Here is a 21,081-nt window from a genome sequence, read left to right as displayed (position 1 = left end):
AGACCTGTAAGTGAATGGTCATAGCAGCATTTTTTTTTTTTTTTTTTGAGACAAGAGTCTCACTTTGTGACCCAAGCTGGAGTTCAGTGACATGGTCTCAGCTCACTGCAAACTCTGCCTCCTGGATTCAAACATTTCTCGTGTCTCAGTCTCCTGAGTAGCTGGAATTACAGGTGCACACCATCACGACTGGCTAATTTTTGTACTTTTAGTAGAGACGGGGTTTCACCACGTTGGCCAGGCTGGTCCTGAATCCCTGACCTCAAGTGATCTGCCCACCTTGGCCTCCGGAAGTGCTGGGCTTACAGGTGTGAGCCACTGTGCCTGGCCAGCAGCATTATTCATAAAAACAAAAAACTGAAAGCAACTCAAATGTCCATTAACTGATGAACAAACAAATTATACTGTGGAATACCATTCAGCTCACAGAAAGAATGGGATATTAATATACGTGTAACAATATGAATGAATCTCAAAAATACTGTAAGAGAAATAATGAAATACAAAAGACTATGTACTGTATGATTCCCTTTATATGAAATTCTTTTTTTTTTTTTTTTTTGAGACAGAGTCTCGCTCTGTCACCCAAGCTGGAGTGCACTGGCCAGATCTCAGCTCACTGCAAGCTCCACCTCCCGGGTTCACGCCATTCTCCTGCCTCAGCCTCCCGAGTAGCTGGGACTACAGGCACCCGCCACCTCGCCCGGCTAGTTTTTTTTTTGTATTTTTTAGTAGAGACGGGGTTTCACCGTGTTAGCCAGGATGGTCTCGATCTCCTGACCTTGTGATCCGCCCGCCTCGGCCTCCCAAAGTGCCGGGATTACTGGCTTGAGCCACCGCGCCCGGCCCCCTTTATATGAAATTCTAGCGGGGCGTGGTGGCTCACGCCTGTAATCCCAGCACTTTGGGAGGCCGAGGCGGGTGGATCATGATGTCAGGAGATTGAGACCATCCTGGCTAACACGGTGAAACCCCGTCTCTACTAAAAATACAAAAAATTAGCTGGGTGTGGTGGTGGGCACCTGTAGTCCCAGCTACTCACGAGACTGAGGCAGGAGAATGGCGTGAACCCAGGAGATGGAGCTTGCAGTGAGCCGAGATTGCGTCACTGCACTCCAGCCTGGGTGACAAAGGGAGACTCCATCTCAAAAAAAAAAAAAAAAAAAAAAAAATTCTAGAAGAGGCAAAATTATAATGACAGAAACCAGATTAGTGACTGCCTGGGGCCGGGTTGGGGAAGGAGATGGGCTGCAAATAAGCAGCAAGAAATGTTGTAGGGTGCAGGGACTGTTCTATATTTTGATTGTAGTGGTGGTAACATAATTGTACATAATTACCAAAATGTATCAACCTGCACACTTAACAGCTATGAATTTTATTGTATGAAAATAATAAAATATAAATTTTAGGTTAAAGAGACCCCCTCATCTAGATATACCATGTGCAAACTTCTGGCAAACCAATAATAAAAATAAAATCTTGAAGGCAGCCAGAAACAATAGACAGAAGAACAAAGAATTACAGAGGACTTTTATTCAGAAACTATGCAAGTCCAGAAGTCAATGGAGTAACATCCTTAAAGTACTGAAAAACAAAAACAAAAACAGTCAATCTAGAATGCTACACTTTTTGTTTGTTTGTTTGTTTTGTTTTTTAAAGACAGAGTCTTGCTCTGTTGCCCAGGCTGGAGTGCAGTGATGCAATCTCGGCTCACTGCAACCTCCACCCCCTGGGTTCAAGCAATTCTTGTGCTTCTGCCTTCCAAGTAGCTGGGGTTACAGGCACACACCACCATGCCCAGCTAATTGTTATACTTTTAGTAGAGACAGAGTTTCACCATGTTGGCCAGGCTGGTCTCAAACTCCTGACCTTAAGTGATCTGCCTGCTTCAGCCTCCCAAAGTGCTGGGGTTATAGGCATGAGCCACTGCACCCCTAGAATTCTTTTTTTTGAGATGGAGTCTCACTCTGTCACCCAGGCTGGAGTGCAGTGGTGTGATCTTGGCTCACTGCAACCTCTGTCTCCTGGGTTCAAGAGATTCTCCTGCCTCAGCCTCCCTAGTAGCTGGGATTACAGTTGCCTGCCTCCACACCCAGCTAATATTTTGTATTTTTAGTAGAGATGGGGTTTTACCATGTTGGGTAGGCTGGTCTCGAACTCCTGACCTCAGGTGATCCACCTGCCTCGGCCTCCCAACCCTAGAATTCTGTACTTCTATGCTTAATAAATATTTGTGGCTGAATTTATTGGAGGTGGTTGGTTATAGGTGGACATGGAAGGAAAACTACAAAAATGCAATTTAGTATTTGTTGATAAACCACACAGCCTGGCTGGCATTGAAATTGGTTGTCTGTATAACTTTTCCATTACCAGCTGAACTGTGCTAGAAGAAATATTAAAGGAAGTTCTTCAGACAGGCGGGGTATGACACCAGATGGAGATTTAGATCTCCACAAAAAATGAGGAGCCCTGAAAATGGTAAAAATGAAGGTCAATTAAAAAGTTATAATGGGGGCGGTCGCGCACGACTGTAATACCAGCACTTTGGGAGGCCGATGCGGGCAGATTGCCTGAGGTCAGGAGTTCCAGACCAGCCTGGCCAACATGGTGAAACCCTGTCTCTACTAAAAATACAAATAGGAGCCCCAATCATGGTATCTTTGCTAGAGCAGGTCAACACAGTCTCAAGTCCATGGTAGGAAGCCAATACATTCATTTCCATCCCTACTTAAGAGGAGAAGCAGAAGCCTCTTACATTCATTTGGGATGGATAAGGGTTCACACTGGCCGGGCGCGGTGGCTCACACCTATAATCCCAGCACTTTGGATCTGAGGTGGGCAGATCACCAGATCACCTGAGGTCATGAGTTTGAGACCAACCTGGCCAACGTGATGAAACCCCGGCTCTACTAAAAATACAAAAAATTAGCCAGGCATGGTGGTGGGCACTTGTAATCCCAGCTACTCAGGAGGCTGAGGCAGGAGAATCACTTGAACCTGGGAGGCAGAGGTTGCAGTGAGCCAAGATCGCACCACTGCACTCCAGCCTGGGTGACAGTCAGACTCCATCTCAAAACAAACAAACAAACAAACAAACAAACAAACAAACAAAAAAGGCTGGGCGCGGTGGCTCACGCCTGTAATTCTAGCACTTTGGGAGGCCGAGGCGGGCGGATCACGAGGTCAGGAGATCGAGACCATCCTGACTAACAACGGTGAAACCTGTCTCTACTAAAAAAAAAAAAAAAAAAAGAATTAGCTGGGCGAGGTGGCAGGCGCCTGTAGTCCCAGCTACTTCAGAGGCTGAGGCAGGAGAATGGCGTGAACCCGGGAGGCGGAGCTTGCAGTGAGCGGAGATCCTGCCACTGCACTCAAGCCTGGGCGACAGACCGAGACTCCGTCTCAAAAAAAAAAAAAAAAAAAAGAGTTATAACGGTGTTCATTAGAAGAACTGCAGACCCCAGAGCTCTCAAATCGCTAGAAGGACTTCTGCGGTAGGCCTGTGCATGATGGACGGAGGACAGATGGGAAAGAATCACGACACCTAGTAGGACAACGGGGCATGGCTTTGTCCCGGTTTCAGAGCACCGACACAGCATTTAGTCACCATTTACCTTCCTGGGAGGTAGGTTAGGCAGGGGGCACACTAGCCCTGCTTTGTAGGAACAGAAGTAGAGTCTCAGAGAAAACAAGTGACTTGCCCAAGAAGCCTTATTAAGTACCAGCCAGGACAGTGTATTTTGTATTCCGTGTGTTTTGGGATAACTTAGTACCGTCCCCTCCGATGAACCAGTGCCTGCAAAAGCCCTTGAGATTTGGGAAACAGGAGGCACAGATCTTAGAGTTTACCTTGTTCTTAATCAGACCTCAAGCAGTCGCCTCTAACGCGAGCGAACACACGCTTCCCGAGGCCGTCACTCGGCAGAGGAGGAGCCGGGAGCCGGATCCCAGATCCCCTTTCCCCGCCCCGCCGCGCCACGCCTGCGCGGGCACGGCCGCCCGCCCCCAAACCCCTCCCGCGGAACCCCCAGTACTGCCTGCGCGGGCGCCGGACGCGAGCAGGGGGCGGGGCACCGCGGCGCGTCCGTTGCTAAGGCCGCGCAACCCTAGCGACCGAACGCCCTGCGGCGGCCGCGCAGGCGCTGTGGTGGGCTCCGGTGCACTGTGGGATGGAAACCAGAGCGGCGCGTCGTGGCGGGACCGGGCGGCAGCGGCGGGGCCGGCGGCGGCCAGGAACCCGGGCTTAGGCTCGGCCGTGCCGGCTGAGGACGCAGGCCGCCAGCGGGCGGCGGGCGCCGTCATGAACGCGGCGGTGGTGAGGCGGACGCAGGAGGCGCTGGGGAAGGTGATACGGAGGCCGCCGCTGACAGAGAAGCTGCTGAGCAAGCCCCCGTTCCGCTACCTGCACGACATCATCACGGAGGTGGGCACCGGGGCCCGGGCCCGGCCAGGTGCGGGTCGGGGTTCCGGTGGGCGCCGAGGTCAGGGCCCGGGCCGGGTGGCGCCGGGTGCGAGCCGGCTCGGGCTCAGGTGCGGGTCTGGGGCCGGGGCTGGGCCTGAGTCGGGGCCCGGGCCGGGTGTGGGCCGGGCTCGAGGTGCAGGTCGGGGACCGGGTCAGCGCCGAGTGTGAACCGAGTGTGGGCCGGGCTCGGGGTGCAGGTCGGGGGCCGGGTTAGGACCGGGTGTGGGCCGGGCTCGGGGTGCAGGTCGGGGACTGGTTCAGGGCCGAGTGTGGACCGGGTATGGGCCGGGCGCAGGGTGCGGGTAGGGGGCCGGGGTGAGTTCCGGGGTCGGGGCGAGAGCTCTGTGCGGCCCCTGCCCGGGATCCCGGCCTGTAGGCCCAATTCCGCGGCGCCCTCCGCGCGGAGGTCCTCCCCCTCCCCCGGCTCCGGGGCCTCGGGGAGCATTACTTCTTCCCTGCCTGCCCGTGTGTCTCCTTAGAGTGCATCTTCCATTCTGCCTGGCAGAGCTGCTTCTGTGACTCCCGCCTCATCTAACCCTGCAGAACCCTTCTCGCTTGCCCTGAAGGCTAAATTCTGGGAGAATGGAAATAATATTTTTTATACAGCTTTCTGCCCCAAAGTTTCCCTCCATACCACATTTTGGGTGCTTAATAAATGCCAGTAGGGGAATTTAGTGGAGGTGGTGGTAGGGAGACTTGGCAGGAAAAACTGTAACAGAGCGGCACACCGTGCCCTAGATTGAGATTGGTGGTCTCTGTAGCTTTTCCCCGTTTGCGGATGATGTGCTCCTCAGTGACGGAGACCCTGGCTTGCTTATTAGTATGGCTCTGGTGATCTGCGCTGGGTAAGGTATATAGAAATTGCACAACAAACATCCCCTGTTGAGGGGGACCTGTCAAGGCTCGTGGTAACTCCCTGGTAACTCTTAGGAGCGTCACTGCAGGGGGTGCAGCACCCATTTCCATGGTGGACCCAAGGGCACGCGGGAACTCAGAGGTATGTTTTGGGATTTAGGATTCAGGTTGGACTTGCAGACTTCCAGGGCCTCATGACCTCACCTGGTGATGGTCCTCAAGCTCTGTTTCTCACTCTTTTCAACAGGTTGGGTGCCTTATTCTTGCACAGACTTTGCTTTACTGGGTCTGCCCTCCTACCTTAGCTTATAACGTGTGGGCTGGAGCGTGTGCCTCTGTGTTAAAACAGTGCCTAAAAATGCTCTCGAATTCACCCACATCCCAAGGCACTGCCAGCCCTGGTCACGTCCTCCCAGCTGGTGCAGCACTTACAGCCTGTCCTGGACAGTGTGTGGGGAGGGGACCTGCTGTGTGGATAGCCCGGTGGGAGCAGGACAGTGTGTGCTGCATCACCACCATCCCGTGAAATAGGCAGGTACCCGTGCTCTGACCCAGAGGGAACAAGAGCCAATGTGAGCCCAGCCAGCTATAGCTGTGGCTGCCAAAACCTTTATTCTCCCAGTCCTGTCTGCCCCACTGAGATGCAGAGCCCTGAAATGCAGAGGGAGGCGCAGGGAGTGTGCCTTATCCTTGTGGGGCAGTCAGTGGTGGCCCTCAGCTCATGGTGGCTGTCCAGTCACTACCACATGGTTGGTCAGAGGCATCCTAATGGGAGAGGAGGAGGAATATGGGCTGGATGCTGTGGCTCAGGCCTGTAATCCCAGCACTCTGGGAGGCCAAGGCGGGCCGATTACTTGAGCCCAGGTGTTCAAGACCAGCCTGGCCAACATGGCAAAACTCCATCTCTCCTGAGAATATAAAAATTAGCTGAGTGTGGTGGTGCACCTGTAATCCCAGCTACTCAGGAGGCTGAGTAGGGAAGATTGCTTGAGCCTGGAAGGTTCAGGCTGCAGTGAGCCGTGATTGTACCACTGCACTCCAGCCTGGGTGACAGAGTAAGACCCTGTCTCAAAAAAAAAAGGGATTGCCTTCCTGGCCAGGTAGATAGGGTGCGTGGAACGAGTTGCATGTTCCCAATTAGGAACGACTGGTCTGCTCTTCTCCCATAGACTTCCTCATCTAATGCCAAAGCTGATTTCTCCCCCTGTGTAAAGATAAATAAATTATCACCTACTTGATAAAGATGTTAGAATGACTGGCACATTGGAAAGGATTTTCAGATAATAGGTGGAGAGCCTCTTATGAAAATGCCTTGCTGTCCTGAATATTATACACAAATTACTATATTAGTATTTTAGCTATAGCTAAACTAACCACCCCATTTCATTAAGCTAAGTGTGGATCCTGTGACGTTAATGTCTCTTGTCACTTACAGTTATTGCTCACTTTTTTTTTTTAGAGGGAGTCTTGCTCTGTCGGCCAGACTGGAGTGCAGTGGCACAATCTCCACACACTGCAACTTACGCCTCACGGGTTCAAGCAATTCTCTTGTTTCAGCCTCCTGAGTAGATGGGACTACAGGCACATGCCACCGTGCCCAGTTAATTTTTGTATTTTTAGTAGAGATGGGGTTTCGCCACGTTGGCCAGGCTGATCTCGAACTCCTGACCTCAGGTGATCCGCCTGTCTCAGCCTCCCAAAGTGCTGGGATTACAGGTATGAGCTACCGCACCCAGCCTACTGCTCACAATTTTAACTGCCAGCATCCTGGGAAAACCTCAACAGGGACAAAATGAAAATGTTCCAGGAATGTAAAATGCAGGATGCTCTTAATATTCTACCTGTCATCTCGAGAAAAATAGTAATACAGCTCTTACATAGCATGGTGTGGAATGAAAACTCTTAGATTAATTAATACCTAACTTGATGCAAATTAAGGAGTTGTGGCTTGATTCCAGAGGAGGCTGATGTTAGGATGGGACTGTCTTGTTTGTAAAACACAACTCTCCGTAATAAATATGCTTTATTAGCTGACCTAGGACACACTGCTGTGGGCATACCTGTCCTTACCACGTACCATGCAGCCTGCTGGTAAGGGTCCCGGCTGTTCAAAATGCTTGTTGCTACAAATTGTATTGATTTTACAGTAACCTACTACATTTCAAAAAATTTCAATTTGAGAGAACCCAGGACCCTGGCTGGGTGGGGGGGTTGAGAGGAACAGAAAAAATCATTGTCTTAAAAGCTGGTTTTAGGGCTAATTAGGAGGTACAGGTTACCTGAGGGAAGGGGTGATTGGGGAGAGAACCAAAGCAATGGGGTGTGGAGCCTGCCACCATCCTAAGAAGTGACTTGTGACACGTGGTGAGGGGAAAGACCCTTGTAGAACTTCTAGTCTTAGAAAACTAGGCTGAGAAATTCCTTTTCTTTTTTTTTTTTGAGAAAGAGTCTCACTCTGTCGCTCAGGCTGGAGTCCTATGGCGCGATTCCGGCTTACTCCAACCTCCGCCTCCCAGGTTCAAGCAATTCTGTTGCCCCAGTCTCCTGAGTAGCTGGGATTACAGGCATCCGCCACCATGTCTGCCTAATTTTTGTATTTTTAGTAGAGACGGGGGTTTCACCGTGTTGGCCAGGCTGGTCTCGAACTCCTGACCTCAAGTGATCCGCCCGCCTCGCCCTCCCAAAGTGCTGGGATTACAGGTATAAGCCACTGTGCCCAACCAAAGGTCCTTTTCTTTTTGGAATCTATTTCCTCCATTGCACCTGAAGGACTCTTGTAAAATGCTGTTCCAGGTCCTCCTTGTGGTCCTTTGGCTCAGTTCACGTCCCTGAGTGGCTTCTCAGGGCCTCTGTACCAGGCCCCGAGTGTCTCTCTGTCCTGGGGCTCCTGCTGTCCTTCATTTCCCTTGCATAGAACTCTGTGGGTCCTGGACCTTGTGTGGACTTTCTTTCTTTTTTTTTTTTTCTTTTTTTGGAGACAGAGTCTGGCTGTCTCAGAAAAGGCTGGAGTGCAGTGGCTCAATGCAATCTCTGCTTCCCGGCTTTAAGTGATTCTCCTGCCTCAGCCTCCCATGTAGTTGTGACTATAGGCATGTGCCACCACACCCAACTAATTTTTGTATTTTTAGTGGAGACGGTGTTTCACCATGTTGGCCAGGATGGTCTCAATCTCCTGATCTCACAATCTGTCCGCCTCGGCCTCCCAAAGTGCTGGGAATTACAGGCATGAGCCACCACGCCCAGCCGTGTGGACTTCCTTATGCCTGGCATGTGCATCTGAAATGCCCCCTTGCCCAACTCTTCTGTAAGCCTGGTCCCCATCTAGGTATGGTTCCTCCAGGAAGAGTTCCCTGCCACCCCTGCCCCTCCCAGATTGTGGATGACCTACCAAGCCTGAGTGCTTCCTTAGTACCTGCATGGTGTCATCTTTACCCATCTGTCCACACAGCCAGCCTAAGTTCTGAGAGGATCTGGCTGGCTTCTGCCCTGCACAACACGTGTAGTAGACATCAGACATTTCTTGAGTAAGTGGATGATTCAAGTCTGGGCTGCTAGTCAATTCTGACATCTCCCAAGTGTGGAGTTGAGTGGATGAGGCTGATGAGGCGGCTGTCCGTGTGGTGACATGGTGGCCTTTCTTTCTCTCTTGAAGGTGATTAGAATGACTGGTTTCATGAAAGGCCTCTACACAGACGCCGAGATGAAGTCTGATAATGTGAAGGTGGGTTTGAGTCGGGCTTCTCCCGTTGACCCCTCGCCTTAACGGATGAGATTTTTTGTAGGCCAGGTAGTGTGGCATGTGTCATTTCTGTGCTGCATGTGGTTGGAATACAAGGTCAGTGAATTCATGAATTGATATATACCCTTTCTCATTTCATTTTCTCATTGTGGTAACTGGATATCATGCTAGTTTTATTCACTGAAAAATGGGATTAGTATTTCAAAGGTTAATGCTAGCCCGTCAACTAAATTAAAGGCTTTAATGAATTGTTTTTGTTTTGTCAGTAAAAGGTCAGTATTTCTAGATTTGTTATATATCTAAACATAGTTTTGTATGTAAACAGAAACTATCCTATGCCTGTAGAACATACTGAAGATAATGCATACTCTTCAAAGTATTGTAATATTTATATTTTCAATGGAAATGTTTCAGGATAAAGATGCAAAAATTAGCTTCCTACAAAAGGCCATAGACGTGGTTGTAATGGTGTCGGGAGAGCCACTGTCGGCCAAACCAGCCCGAATCGTGGCTGGGCATGAGCCTGAAAGAACAAATGAGCTGCTCCAGATAATTGGGAAATGCTGTCTCCACAAGGTACTGCTGCTGTCCTGGCATTTTGAACTTTTTAGTACTTGAGTAAAAGGTAGTCGGGGCTGAGGAGCTCATATGTGCGGGCGGTTTAGGGGAGGAGTTTCAGTGGTGTCTGTCAAACACTGTGCTTTGAATCTGATCCCACCCCTTCTGGAGCCCCAGAGATACAGGAGGAGTAGTTTAAAACTGAATGATAAGACAAATAAGGGTATGTTATACGCAAGTTCTGCAAGCTTTCAATATAAAATCGGGAACCCCACAGGCACTCTGTGCCCGGCTGGTGGCTGGAGGCCCAGGCTTCCATGCCCTCTGGCTTTCTCCTTTCTGGGGCTCCTTTGAGGACAGGTGGCTGCTTCCAGCCAGGGCTGCAGTGGCTGCAGGAACGCTTTTCTTCTTCCCTGGGTCTTATGGGAGTCTCTGTTCTCTTCCTGCATCTGCAGCCTCTGGTATCTGCTTGTCTGTTGCCCTTCCTCTTTCTCTCTTCCACCCTTTCTCTCTCTGAGTTGCTCTCTCTGAGTTGTTGTACAGGGAGTAGATTTTTTTCTTCCTGAGCTTTTCACCCTGGGCTAGAAACTTGGGTGTCAGGCCTCAGGCTTCTCTGGTTAGGTCCAGTCTGGGCCATGTTTGCCCAAACGTTGGAGAAGGTCTTTCCCCAGGGTCTTCCTTCTTTTGAAGGCTGAGTGGTCCCCCATGGAGGAGCAGGTTGGACTTGTATTGAGAGTATGATTAATACAGTTTTTCACATACCTAGTGGGTGGTTGGCTGGGGGCTAACCTTAAATGTGACCCAAACGGGAACAGGTAGATTTCAGCCCCCTCAACAGCAGTGGGTCGTGGAGGTGCGTAGTGGTGTCAGGCCGACTCCTAGGAGGCCCTCCTGGTGCGGGTCCAGCATGCAAACTTAGAGACTTGGAAGCAGATTTTGCCAGTTCATTGGCCTCTGTGCCTAGACTCCCCAGCTCCCCTTCCCGGGTCCTTGATGTTGCTCATCTTTCTAAAAAGCACATCTGGCTCCCATCTCCTCTGCTGAATCTTCTCCGGCTTCCAGTAGCCTTGGGGCCGAGCCAGCTCCATGGCACAGCTTGTGAGCCCCCTAGAGACCTGCTGCTACTTCTTTCCCTTCAGATCCTTCTCTCGTTTCCCACACCTGAGCCCTCCACTCCAGTCACCATGCACCCCCTCATTCAGCCCTGGCCCGCTGTCTCCCGTCAGCCTCTTGCCCTGGTGCCTGTTGGTTTCTTGGTGCCTGAGCTGCCTTCCTCCTCCAGCCTCACCCAGCAGCAATGTGGCGTCTGTGAGCACTTCCTTGAGCCTGGGCCTCTCCTCCCTCCCAGGCCGACTTAGGTGCCCCTGTAGGCTTCCTATAGCCTGTTGTTTAATTGTTGTGTTTGTCTGTGTCCCCAGTACATGGTGTATCTTCGGCCTAAATGGAGCCTGGCATGCGGCAGTCACTCAGCGTGTGCTTGTGGAATGAGTGCGTTGAGTGAGTGGGACTCCTGACTGGAGGTGTCCACACTCTGGATGGCTGTCAGGGATGCTGGAGAAGGAATTTTTGCATTTGACGAGGCTTGAATTAGATCAGTTTTTTCCCCCCATAATTTTATTATTGTGTTAAAATCCCTATCATAAAATTTGCCATCTTAACCATGTTGAAGTGTACACTTCAGTGCTGGTAAATTCAGTCATGTGCAGCCATCACCACCTTCCATCTCCAGGACTCTTCTTGCAAAACAGACTCTGTCCCCATGAAACACTAACTTCCTCTTCTCCCATCCCCCGGCCCCTGGCATCCTTCATTCTACTTTCTGTCTCTATGAATCTGACTACTCTAGGGACCTCGGATAAGTGGAGTCATAGAGTGTCCTTTTTTTGACTGGCTTATTTCACTTAATGTAACATTCTCAAGATTTATCGATGTTGTGGCATGTATCAGAATTTCATCCCTTTTTAGGGCTGAATAATATTCCATTGTGATGGATATACCATATTTTGTTTATCCACTCAACTGTCAATGGTACAGTTTGCTCCCATGTTTTAGCTATTATGAATAATGCTGCTATGAACATGGGTATACAAATATCTCTTCAAGACCCTGTGTTCCATTTTTTTGGATAAATACCCAGAAGGGGAATTATTGGGTCATATGGTAAATCTGTGCCTAATTTTTTGAGGAACTGTTATACTGTTTTCCATAATGGCTGTATCATTTTACATTTCCATCAACAGTGCATGAGAGTTTTAATTTCTCCTTATCCTTGCCAATGCTTGTTGTTTTGTGTTTTTTTTCGGAGCAGCCATCCTGATGGGTGTGAGGTGGTTAGATAAAATCTTAAGGCACTTATGCCTGGGATTCTACGATCCCATTAGAAGTTTAAGGCATGGGTCAGCTTTATTGACCTTGAACACACACATTCACATTTGACAGCTTGGGTAGACTTGAATCAGGATTCATTTAGCTTGGGTGGATGCTACTGTTAATGACCAAAGTGCTGAAAGTAATAGTTACCAAGATATGCTGTGCTTTGTATGTGATAATAACATGTTCAAAAAATATTTTATCCTTTGAATTTCATTGTAGACAGAGAATCTGTCTCATGAGCTATCTTTGAATGGCGATGTTCTATTTGTTAACTGTGCGGATCTCATTTCACCTAACACCTCATTTCCTTCCATTTGGACGACAAGCTCTCCAGTGACGATGCGGTACGGAGGGTTTTAGCTGGAGAGAAGGGAGAAGTGAAAGGCCGGGCCTCACTGACCTCAAGATCTCAGGAATTGGATAATAAGAATGTGCCAGAAGAAGAGTCCAGAGTTCACAAAAATACAGAGGTGAATTGCAAGTCACACATCTTTGAAAATGAAATAGGGAGTCTTTTTGTAGCTTAGGTAAAAACTTTCATAAATGATTTTATTTTTATTTCATAGGATAGAGGAGACTCTGAAATAAAAGAGAGAAGTGCAAGCAGAGATCGAAAACAGAAAGAAGAACTGAAAGAAGACAGCAAGCCAAGAGAAAAGGACAAGGACAAGGGGAAGGCCAAGGAGAATGGCGGAAACAGACACAGAGAAGGGGAGAGAGAGAGAGCCAAAGCCCGGGCCAGGCCAGACAGTGAGCGACAGAAAGACAGAGGCAACAGGGAGCGGGACAGAGACTCCGAGCGTGAGAAGGAGACAGACAGAAAGAGTGAGAGGGGAAAAGAGAAGGAGAGACTGAGAGACAGGGACCGAGAGCGCGACCGAGACAAAGGGAAGGACAGGGACAGACGGAGAGTGAAAAACGGGGAGCACTCCCGGGACCTGGACAGGGAGAAGAACAGAGAGCATGACAAACCCGAGAAAAAGGTAAAGCCTTCCTGAAAACCTCGCTGTTTGCTTAGCAAGAGTTTGTGAGGGTGTCAATCATGATTTTTATCTTTCTTACAATGTGACTAAGAAACTGGTTTTCTTTTATGCCTATTTAAAATTATGACAATCTTGGATTCTCAGTAGAAACCCAAAGAGATGCTTATTTCTTGTCAGTTGTGTTTTGGCTTTTTTTGTTCATCCCTTAATAGAAGTGTATTGTTCAGCCAATCATTTATTAAGACATTATTCAGTGAGTTTTTAACCATTTCCTACTTCATGTCCAGGGAGAAGTCTGCTGGATTATAAGCTCCCTAAGAGCATAAGCCAGAGATGTCACTCATATTCACTGTTGGATACCCAGTCTGGTAGAGTGTCTGACACATAGCAGCTTTGCAGTAAATACTTGGTGGTGGAATGGATTGAGCATCCAGGCAAGGGATGATGGGCTTTTCAGATCATGAAACATTGGATGAAATTGATCAATTGATAGTGGTTTCTGAGGTCTCCCTTTATGGAATTTTGATGTGGGAGTGGTAGAAGATAATTTGAAGGGGGAAGTCAGGAAAATATTATTAAATGCTTGCTCTTTTTAGAGTTTAATGATTCCCCACCAGGCCTGTGGAGAAATCAACGTTTTTCAGAGTTTGAGCTGATTTGCCATGTTGCTCTTGTCCTTGTCTCGCAGGTGTTTTAAGATGTGTGGCTTCTCCCGTGCGTGTCGTTTGTGTCGTTTGTGTCGTTTGTGTCACTCTCAGTATTGCTCTGAAGGCTTTGGAGCAGCCTCCACCTTAGCATTGCAAGCAGTGTTTATGTGCAGTCCGAGTTGTGCATGTGATGTCTTTAGGAGCATGGACATTGCTCAGTTATTAAAGATTAGGGCTGCTTTCAGGGGCTTTTAGGCATTAGTAGATAAGCACAATAAGACCGGAGTTTACTGTAATTCTTGTTTAATTAAATTTTCAGGTAAATTTAGGGTTTGCCAGAAAATCCTATTGGTTTCAAACTGTTTTCTAAATGTGTGAATTCCTTCTGGACCCACCATGTGTGTTGGGGATGTTTTCCCAGACACCCATGCTCTGGGGGATGTAAAATTGTAAAGCATCCTGCGAAGATGTTGGAAATCATCTTGTCTCTAGCTGCTAGGAAGGAGGACACTGAGGTCGGGAAGGGATCCAGATCTGGCCGGGCAGTGAGGGGCAGGGCCTGAGTTGGTGCCATGGCCTCTTCCTCCTGGGACAGCCATCTTGTCTTGTGGCACTGCGTCTCATGGTGTGCCTGCCCAGGGGAGGGGGGTGGGTGCCACAGGACTGACCCTGAGGGGAATCCTGTAAACCAGGCTTTCCTGTGGGGGTCAGTACAAGCCCGTTTTGAGATCTGTGGGTCACAATGGGATAGGGGTGCCTATCGGGCAAGATTGTGGTTTTGTTCCTAATTGAACGTAGTGTTCTACGGGGCATTTTGGAGTTTTACTATTTAAAATGTCACTCATTCCCCCTCCACTGCACATCCTGGAGTAACGTACTGTATGATATGTGTCATAACCTGGCTTTCCTTATGAGTCTTAGAAATTACAAAGACATTCCCCATCTTTTGCTCCTTTTTAGAGGTGTAAGAAAAAGTATTTTTCATGGACCTGATTTTTCTGAGGCACCAGTATATTCTGGTGTATTTTGCATGAGGCAGCCTAGGAAGGGGCCAACGTTCCTCAGCTCTCAAGGCCTTTGGATTGGGGGTCCCCACGCTGTGTTCCCTAAAACTGCTAATGAGATGACTTGAAATAGAGAGAAACCATTCCAAAGAAATTCCTAGAGGCTCAGCCAGGCATGATGACTCACGCCTGTAATCCCAGCACTTTGGGAGGCCTAGGCGGGTGGATCACGAGGTCAAGAGATCGAGACCTTCCTGGCCAACATGGTGACGAAATTCTGTCTCTACTGAAAAAAAAATTACAAACATTAGCTGGGTGTGATGGTGGGCACCTGTAGTCGCAGCTACTCAGGAGGCTGAGGCAGGAGAATTGTTTGAACTCAGGAGGCGGAGGTTGCAGTGAGCGGACATCATACCACTGCACTCCAGCCCGGGTGACAGAACGAGACTCTGTCTCAAACAACAACAACAACAAAAAGAAATTCTTAGAGGCTAATATTTGGGAACATATCAGAGCCAAGTGTAATGATGGTTTTGTTTAAAAGCATCTGAGGCCATGGCGAAGTGATTTTTTCCTGCGCAAAGCTGGTGCGCACTTGGTCGCCGTGAGATGTGCGTGGATCTCGCATGCTGGTTTTGCTTGCCAGGCTCTTCTGTGGACAATCTGGGGGCTTCATTGAGCCGCGTGGGTCTGGGAGGCAGCTGCATCCTTTCCTCTGGTAAAAAGCGCCAGGCAGGTGTAAGCTGCTGTGAGGCGCCTCCCAAGGAACCCCAGTTCCCAGGGACCTTAGTCACATCTATGCTGGGGAGGCAAGAGACTCAAGTTCTAACCCCGGTTCTGCCGCAGTCATTCTTTATCCTCTTCCCCATTTTATTTCCCATTTAGTTGAGAGGCTGATGAGATCCTAGGCTACCTCATGGGCTTTTGCGAGGAAGAGGTGAAATAGTAGATATGAAAACACTCAGAAAATTAAGAGTGCAGTGGAGCGGACAGGTGCTAGGTTAGACTGGTCACGTGGGGGTCCCGGGCCCCTCTCTTAACTGCCCCTTTTATGGGTAGCACGTGCGCAGTGCCCAGCCTGCAGTCATGGGTAATTACTGCTGATAAAATCTGATATCTTCATAATTAACTTATGAGGACATTGAATTGTTGAAATATTGAACAGGCTTTCTTTGCTTTTCAGTCTTCCTGGAGGAAAATCTCAATGAAGATAATGTGTTCTTCTCCTTCTACTCTGAGATATGTCTTCTAGAGAAGTGATTTAAGGCGTGAGATGAGATGGTGTTTACGGTTTTCATGTAGTTTATGTTATGAGAGTGCTTTCCTCACTTACAGTCTGAAGCCTTTGCTTAAAAAGAATTGCCCCATTCTGTTAATGAAGTTAGCCTGTGATCAGCAGAGGCGGCTAGGAGCAGTTTCTCTGTGGGTGTTGGAGGTTTGTATTGTTCATTCCCTCCCTCACTTCCAGATCCCCGGGTTTCCCTGCGATATGTTTGCAGGAAGTTCAGTGTGGCATAGGGATTCGTGTTCATATAGCTTCCTGAGAGGCAGGAATATTTGAAGTCCTTGCCCACCTACTTTGCCCTTATGAGAAGAGATCTCCCTGCCTTTGGCTTGGAAGACTCTTGGGGAATGCAGGCAGCAGTAACAATCATGGCAATCAGAGCTGGACTGGCGATGTGGTGTTCTCATGGGAAGAATGATTTCACTGTTGGTCAGTGTTATAGAAAATACCTTGGCATATTTTTAGGTATTACGGATTGGAATAATTCTAAAGTTTGAATTTTTTTTTTTTTTTTTTTTTTTAATAGTCAGCAAGCTCAGGGGAGATGTCTAAAAAGTTGTCAGATGGAACTTTTAAAGACTCCAAGGCTGAAACAGAGGTAAACTTTAAAAAATAACTTTAAGAGATGTCAACTTGTAGCTGTGTTGAAGCAGTGAATGCTGTGTGCTCCCGTGGTCCACTGAGGCATGGAGGGAGCACATGGTCATGGCCTATCTGTAATAGGTCCATTTTACTTGGTTGTAAAAGTAATGAGTTAAATGCTTTACCTCCTGGTAAAATAGATGGGGGTATGTATTACTCTGATTTTCTGTGGGGCACTCCTGGGTTTACTTATGCCTTTATATGACTAGTGTGATGTGTGGTGTGATAGGGTTGTCATTTTGGGGAGAAGGGGGAGGTGGCACTCACAATGAGTCTGGAAGAGGCGTAAGTCACCAGGCAGATGGGGCCAGTGGGAGGAACCCCTCCAACCTCTGGTTGGCCTGTTCAGGACTCCATGATGCATTTCCTGGGGCTCGCCACGGTCTCCACATGGGCCATCTTGTGGAGGTTACACTCATCCCAAGCAGTAGGGGCCACTGAGAGGTTGAAGCCAACTTTTGTAGTCCAATTCACATTTCAGGAAGTATTCATGAGGCTGCAGGGGAGCTGGGTTAGGCATCGAGTAGAGGCTGGGGGGCCAGTTAGAGGAGAGAGGTGGTAAGACTGGAACTGTGCCAGTGGAGGGAGGAATAGGATGTGCTGTTTCCTTTGGTTAGTGTTCTGTTTAAATACGTATAAATTTTTACCTTCAGAGTTGCTTACAAGTGCATTTAAGTAATTAAATATATAGCAACAGAAGTGGAGTCCTCATAAGCACAACTGATAAGACGGTGTTTCTCAAAGTGTAGTGAGCAGATTGTTGACCTCTTTAGGGCTGCACAAAATGATGGAATTCTAAATATATTGCGAAAAGGCTTTTGGCCTACGTGTTAATTCGCACTCTCAGGTCTTGAGTCCTTGGTGATACTGAGTTTTTAAAGCAGATGGGCACTATTGCTGGATGTCATACTTGTTCTTCCTCAAGCAGAGCTTAAAAAGTAAACCTGCTTATGATATTGCTGTGTAATGCATCAATTAATTTCTTTTCATTCTTTTTTCTTTAAGACTGAGATTTCCACTAGAGCATCCAAGTCATTGACAACAAAAACAACAAAACGGCGATCCAAAAATTCAGTGGAAGGTACTGCAAAACTTATATATGTAGCTGAAAATATGGATATTAGTTGTTTTTTTTTTTGTCTTAATCCCAATGTCTAGTAGGAAAGAACTCCTGTGGCTGGAAAACAGACTTGCTGTATCTGGGAATGAATAGCGTGTGGAAATAATGAAGATTTGTGGCTGTTACATACACATGCCTGTGTGCACAAGTGTGTGAGCTGATGACATCAGGGTAGAGTAGCCCCTCTTTGCTGGAGATCTGTGTTGAAATGTAAAAGTTGTGATCAAATTTTCATTTTCCAGAAATACTTAGCCATCTTCTTTTCAGTAGTTCTGTCCTTTGCGTTGGCAGCCTACATTTAATCCTCGTGCAGGTTGGACGTACAGCATGTAGGCAGATAATGTTTATGTGTTTAAAAACCACAGAAATGATGATTGGAAGTCATGCTAAAAGTTGAACGTGCAGGCCTGGCCTACGGTTCGTTGAAGGATAGTACCTCACAATCCTGTCTAACACACCAGTGTCAGGCAAATGCAGGGAAGCCCTGTTGGAGGCCACTGGCGTTGGAGGCTTATTTTTCATTGAAGTATGAAGTTACTTTGAGCAGTGCTAGTTTCTGAAAAATCATCCTTTTACTAAATTGTATAAGTTAAAGAAGGGTGGCAAGATGTAGTAGTGGGAATTTTTCCCTTAGAAAGGAGGCTTAAATGGTAGGTTCCACTTGTGCACAATAATTAGCAATGCGTTTGTGACCAGCTTTGTGCTAGAAGCCTTTGTTGTCTTTTGGTTGAACGCTGTGGGGTGGGTTTCCAGAAGTGCAGTGGCTGGCACAAAGGGTATGGCATTATGGCTACTGCGCGCCCTCAATGGCCCTTCACCCCACACCTTCTCCAGTGCTGTAAAGGCATGCTGATTTTGATGGACGAAAAACAAAAAGTTGATTACTAGTGAAATGGTGATTGTTGTCGTGTGTGAATGTTTTGGGCTTCTCTGACCTGCCTGTTCTTTGGTTTCCCTGGGTTCTTCTTGCTTCTGGAGTCTGCGTTCTTACTGATTTGCATGCGCATGCTGTATGTTAAGGACATCTGCCAGTTTGCCAATTTTTGCATAAGTGTTTCTTTTCCAGTTTGTTTCTACTAATTATATTGGGTTTGGTTTCTGATTTGCCTGGGTGTTAAATTGTTATGTGCCTGAGGCCTCTAATCTTTTTTTTGGTAATCTGTCCAGAGATTTGAGAGGTGAAGATTTGCATTTCATCATACATTTTTTTACTTAATTTCTTATGTTCTATCTTACTTTACTTCATGGTATAAGGTGAGGCTCTGAATCTATTTTGTCAGAATAATTCATCAGTAATTCCAGGATCACTTCTTAATTGAATGCTTCTCTCCTGCTCTGTGATGCCTTTTGTAGTCTGGGTTATGGGCTTTTTTGTGTGTGGTGTTTTTACTTCTCCTGTTTTATTTTTACTATTAGTTTCCTATCATTGTTCTTTTCAGAAAAGTTTTAAGCCATCTTATTTGCTTATTCTTCCGGATGAATTTTATTTTATTTTATTTTATTTTTTTTTTTTGAGACGGAGTCTCGCTCTGTCCCAGGCTGGAGTGCAGTGGCCGGATCTCAGCTCACTGCAAGCTCCGCCTCCCGGGTTCACGCCATTCTCCTGCCTCAGCCTCCCGAGTAGCTGGAACTACAGGCGCCCGCCACCTCGCCCGGCTAGTTTTTTGTACTTTTTAGTAGAGACGGGGTTTCACCGTGTTAGCCAGGATGGTCTCGATCTCCTGACCTCGTGATCCGCCCGCCTCGGCCTCCCAAAGTGCTGGGATTACAGGCTTGAGCCACCGCGCCCGGCCCCGGTCTTCCGGATGAATTTTAAAAGCACTTCATGACTCAAGAATTCCACTCTTGCAAAATAAACGTCTCAGAATTTAATTGGATTTGTGTTAAATATATGCATTCATTAGTTTAGGAAGATTAGACACCTCTAACTTCAGCTTCGTGAGGGTGTTCCCCTCTTCCGAGAACACGTTGCATGTGCTTGGGTATGTCTGTTGGTCACAGTGGTTGCTCACTGGTTTATTTTATTTTATTTATTTTATTTATTTATTTTGAGACGGAGTCTCACTCTGTTGCCAGGCTGGAGTACAATGGCACAATCTTGGCTCACTGCAGCCTCTGCCTCCCGGGTTCAATTGATTCTTCTGCCTCAGCCTCCCGAGTAGCTGGGATTACAGGTGTATGCCACCACGCCCAGCTAATTTTATGTATTTTTCATAGAGACAGGGTTTCACCATGTTGGCCAGGCTGGTCTTGAACTCCTAACCTGAAGTGATCCGCCCACCTCAGCCTCCCAAAGTGCTGGGATTACAGCCCTAAGCCACCGCGCCTGGCCTGTTGTTGCCTCTTAATCCAGTAGTTCTTTTGTTGATTCTTTTGGCTTTCCTAAGCAGGCAGTTGGATCATCCGCCCTTCTTTACTAATCGCTGCGATATGTGCATCTGTGTTTACTGGTGAGCTTGTGCTCTAGGGGTCTTTTGTATGATCTTAAGAGATTTTCTTACCAGACATTTATGGGCTTTTTGACACTGAGATTCCCTGAGCTGTCAACAGCTCAGTAGACTCTTGTCTTCCTCTCCTGCTAGCTGGGCACTGACCTCCCTATGGGTCCCCCAGCAAAGCTGGCACTCTGCCTGAACATTCTGCCTTGTTTAAGTAGGTTCACATTTGGGCAAATGCTCAGTACCCATAGGTGTGTGAGACACTGGAGCTCTGTGTTCTGCTCAAGGGGATGAATGAGCCTTTACTACAGGGTGTGAGGGTATCACATTGGTAAACATACTTAGACTCTTAAAGTCATTCTGGAATCCCTGCAGAATCCAGAAAGCATTCTGCCCAGGAATATTATAATGTTTGCTTATTTCTAAGTAGTGCATACAGAGCTGATCACTTTGCCTTTTGAGTACATTTTAATTTCATTTGTTTGTTAACTGTTTTACATTACATTACAGATTACATTTAATATATATTTTCATTGTGCTGTTTTATGTCAGGAAGAAGGGACCCTAAAACCAGTGAAAATAGTCTTTCCCCTGGAAAAGAACATAACTCTTCCTACTGTAAAGCTAAGAAGGAACATAGCATGAAACAGCTCGGTAAGCTCAGTGAACCATAGTGGAGGCTGTGAGTGAATGTTGAGAGCTGAAACCTTTACTGCCTGGTCCTTTGCTTCTACTTGGTCATTGAGCATGTGGAAGTCTGCGGGGGTGGTTGGCATAGGTGTGGCCCTTCTTGACCTGGGGCCTGAGCTCTAGAACACTGCCTTCTGGCCGGAGTGGAGAGGGGGCAGAGGGGCATGTTGGTCCCATGCAGCGCTGCCCCTGGCCAGGTGAGGATTTCCTACCCTGAATCAATCACAGGCTTAAATTGTCCATTTGAGTTTTCTTTCAATGATTCTGCAGACATTTATGATAATA

The 21,081-nt window shown here is 47.6% G+C and overlaps 1 protein-coding gene across 6 annotated transcripts in view; it reads left to right on the top strand.

The window, feature by feature from the left end:
- The first annotated feature begins 4,182 nt into the window (after positions 1 to 4,182).
- TRAF3IP1 (TRAF3 interacting protein 1) overlaps positions 4,183 to 21,081 on the top strand; it is an 82,187-nt gene continuing 65,288 nt past the window's right edge. For 2 of the 6 annotated variants that reach the window (XM_030917031.1, XM_030917027.1), the window contains exons 1-6: positions 4,199 to 4,423; positions 8,970 to 9,038; positions 9,471 to 9,632; positions 12,314 to 12,457; positions 12,554 to 12,970; positions 17,554 to 17,629. In XM_030917031.1, the coding sequence (XP_030772891.1) occupies positions 4,301 to 4,423; positions 8,970 to 9,038; positions 9,471 to 9,632; positions 12,314 to 12,457; positions 12,554 to 12,970; positions 17,554 to 17,629 (991 nt within the window). In that variant the 5' untranslated portion in view covers positions 4,199 to 4,300. Of the gene's footprint in view, positions 4,452 to 8,969; positions 9,039 to 9,470; positions 9,633 to 12,313; positions 12,458 to 12,553; positions 12,971 to 16,432; positions 16,505 to 17,553; positions 17,630 to 21,081 lie in introns of all 6 variants that reach the window. The other 4 variants (XM_030917026.1, XM_030917029.1, XM_030917028.1 and 1 more) reach the window with 4 other exon arrangements.

Source organism: Rhinopithecus roxellana, chromosome 14, assembly GCF_007565055.1.
Source record: "Rhinopithecus roxellana isolate Shanxi Qingling chromosome 14, ASM756505v1, whole genome shotgun sequence".
NCBI lineage: Eukaryota > Metazoa > Chordata > Mammalia > Primates > Cercopithecidae > Rhinopithecus > Rhinopithecus roxellana.
Note: the sequence above shows the minus strand (reverse complement) of the source record. Positions and strands in the feature narration are given on the sequence as shown.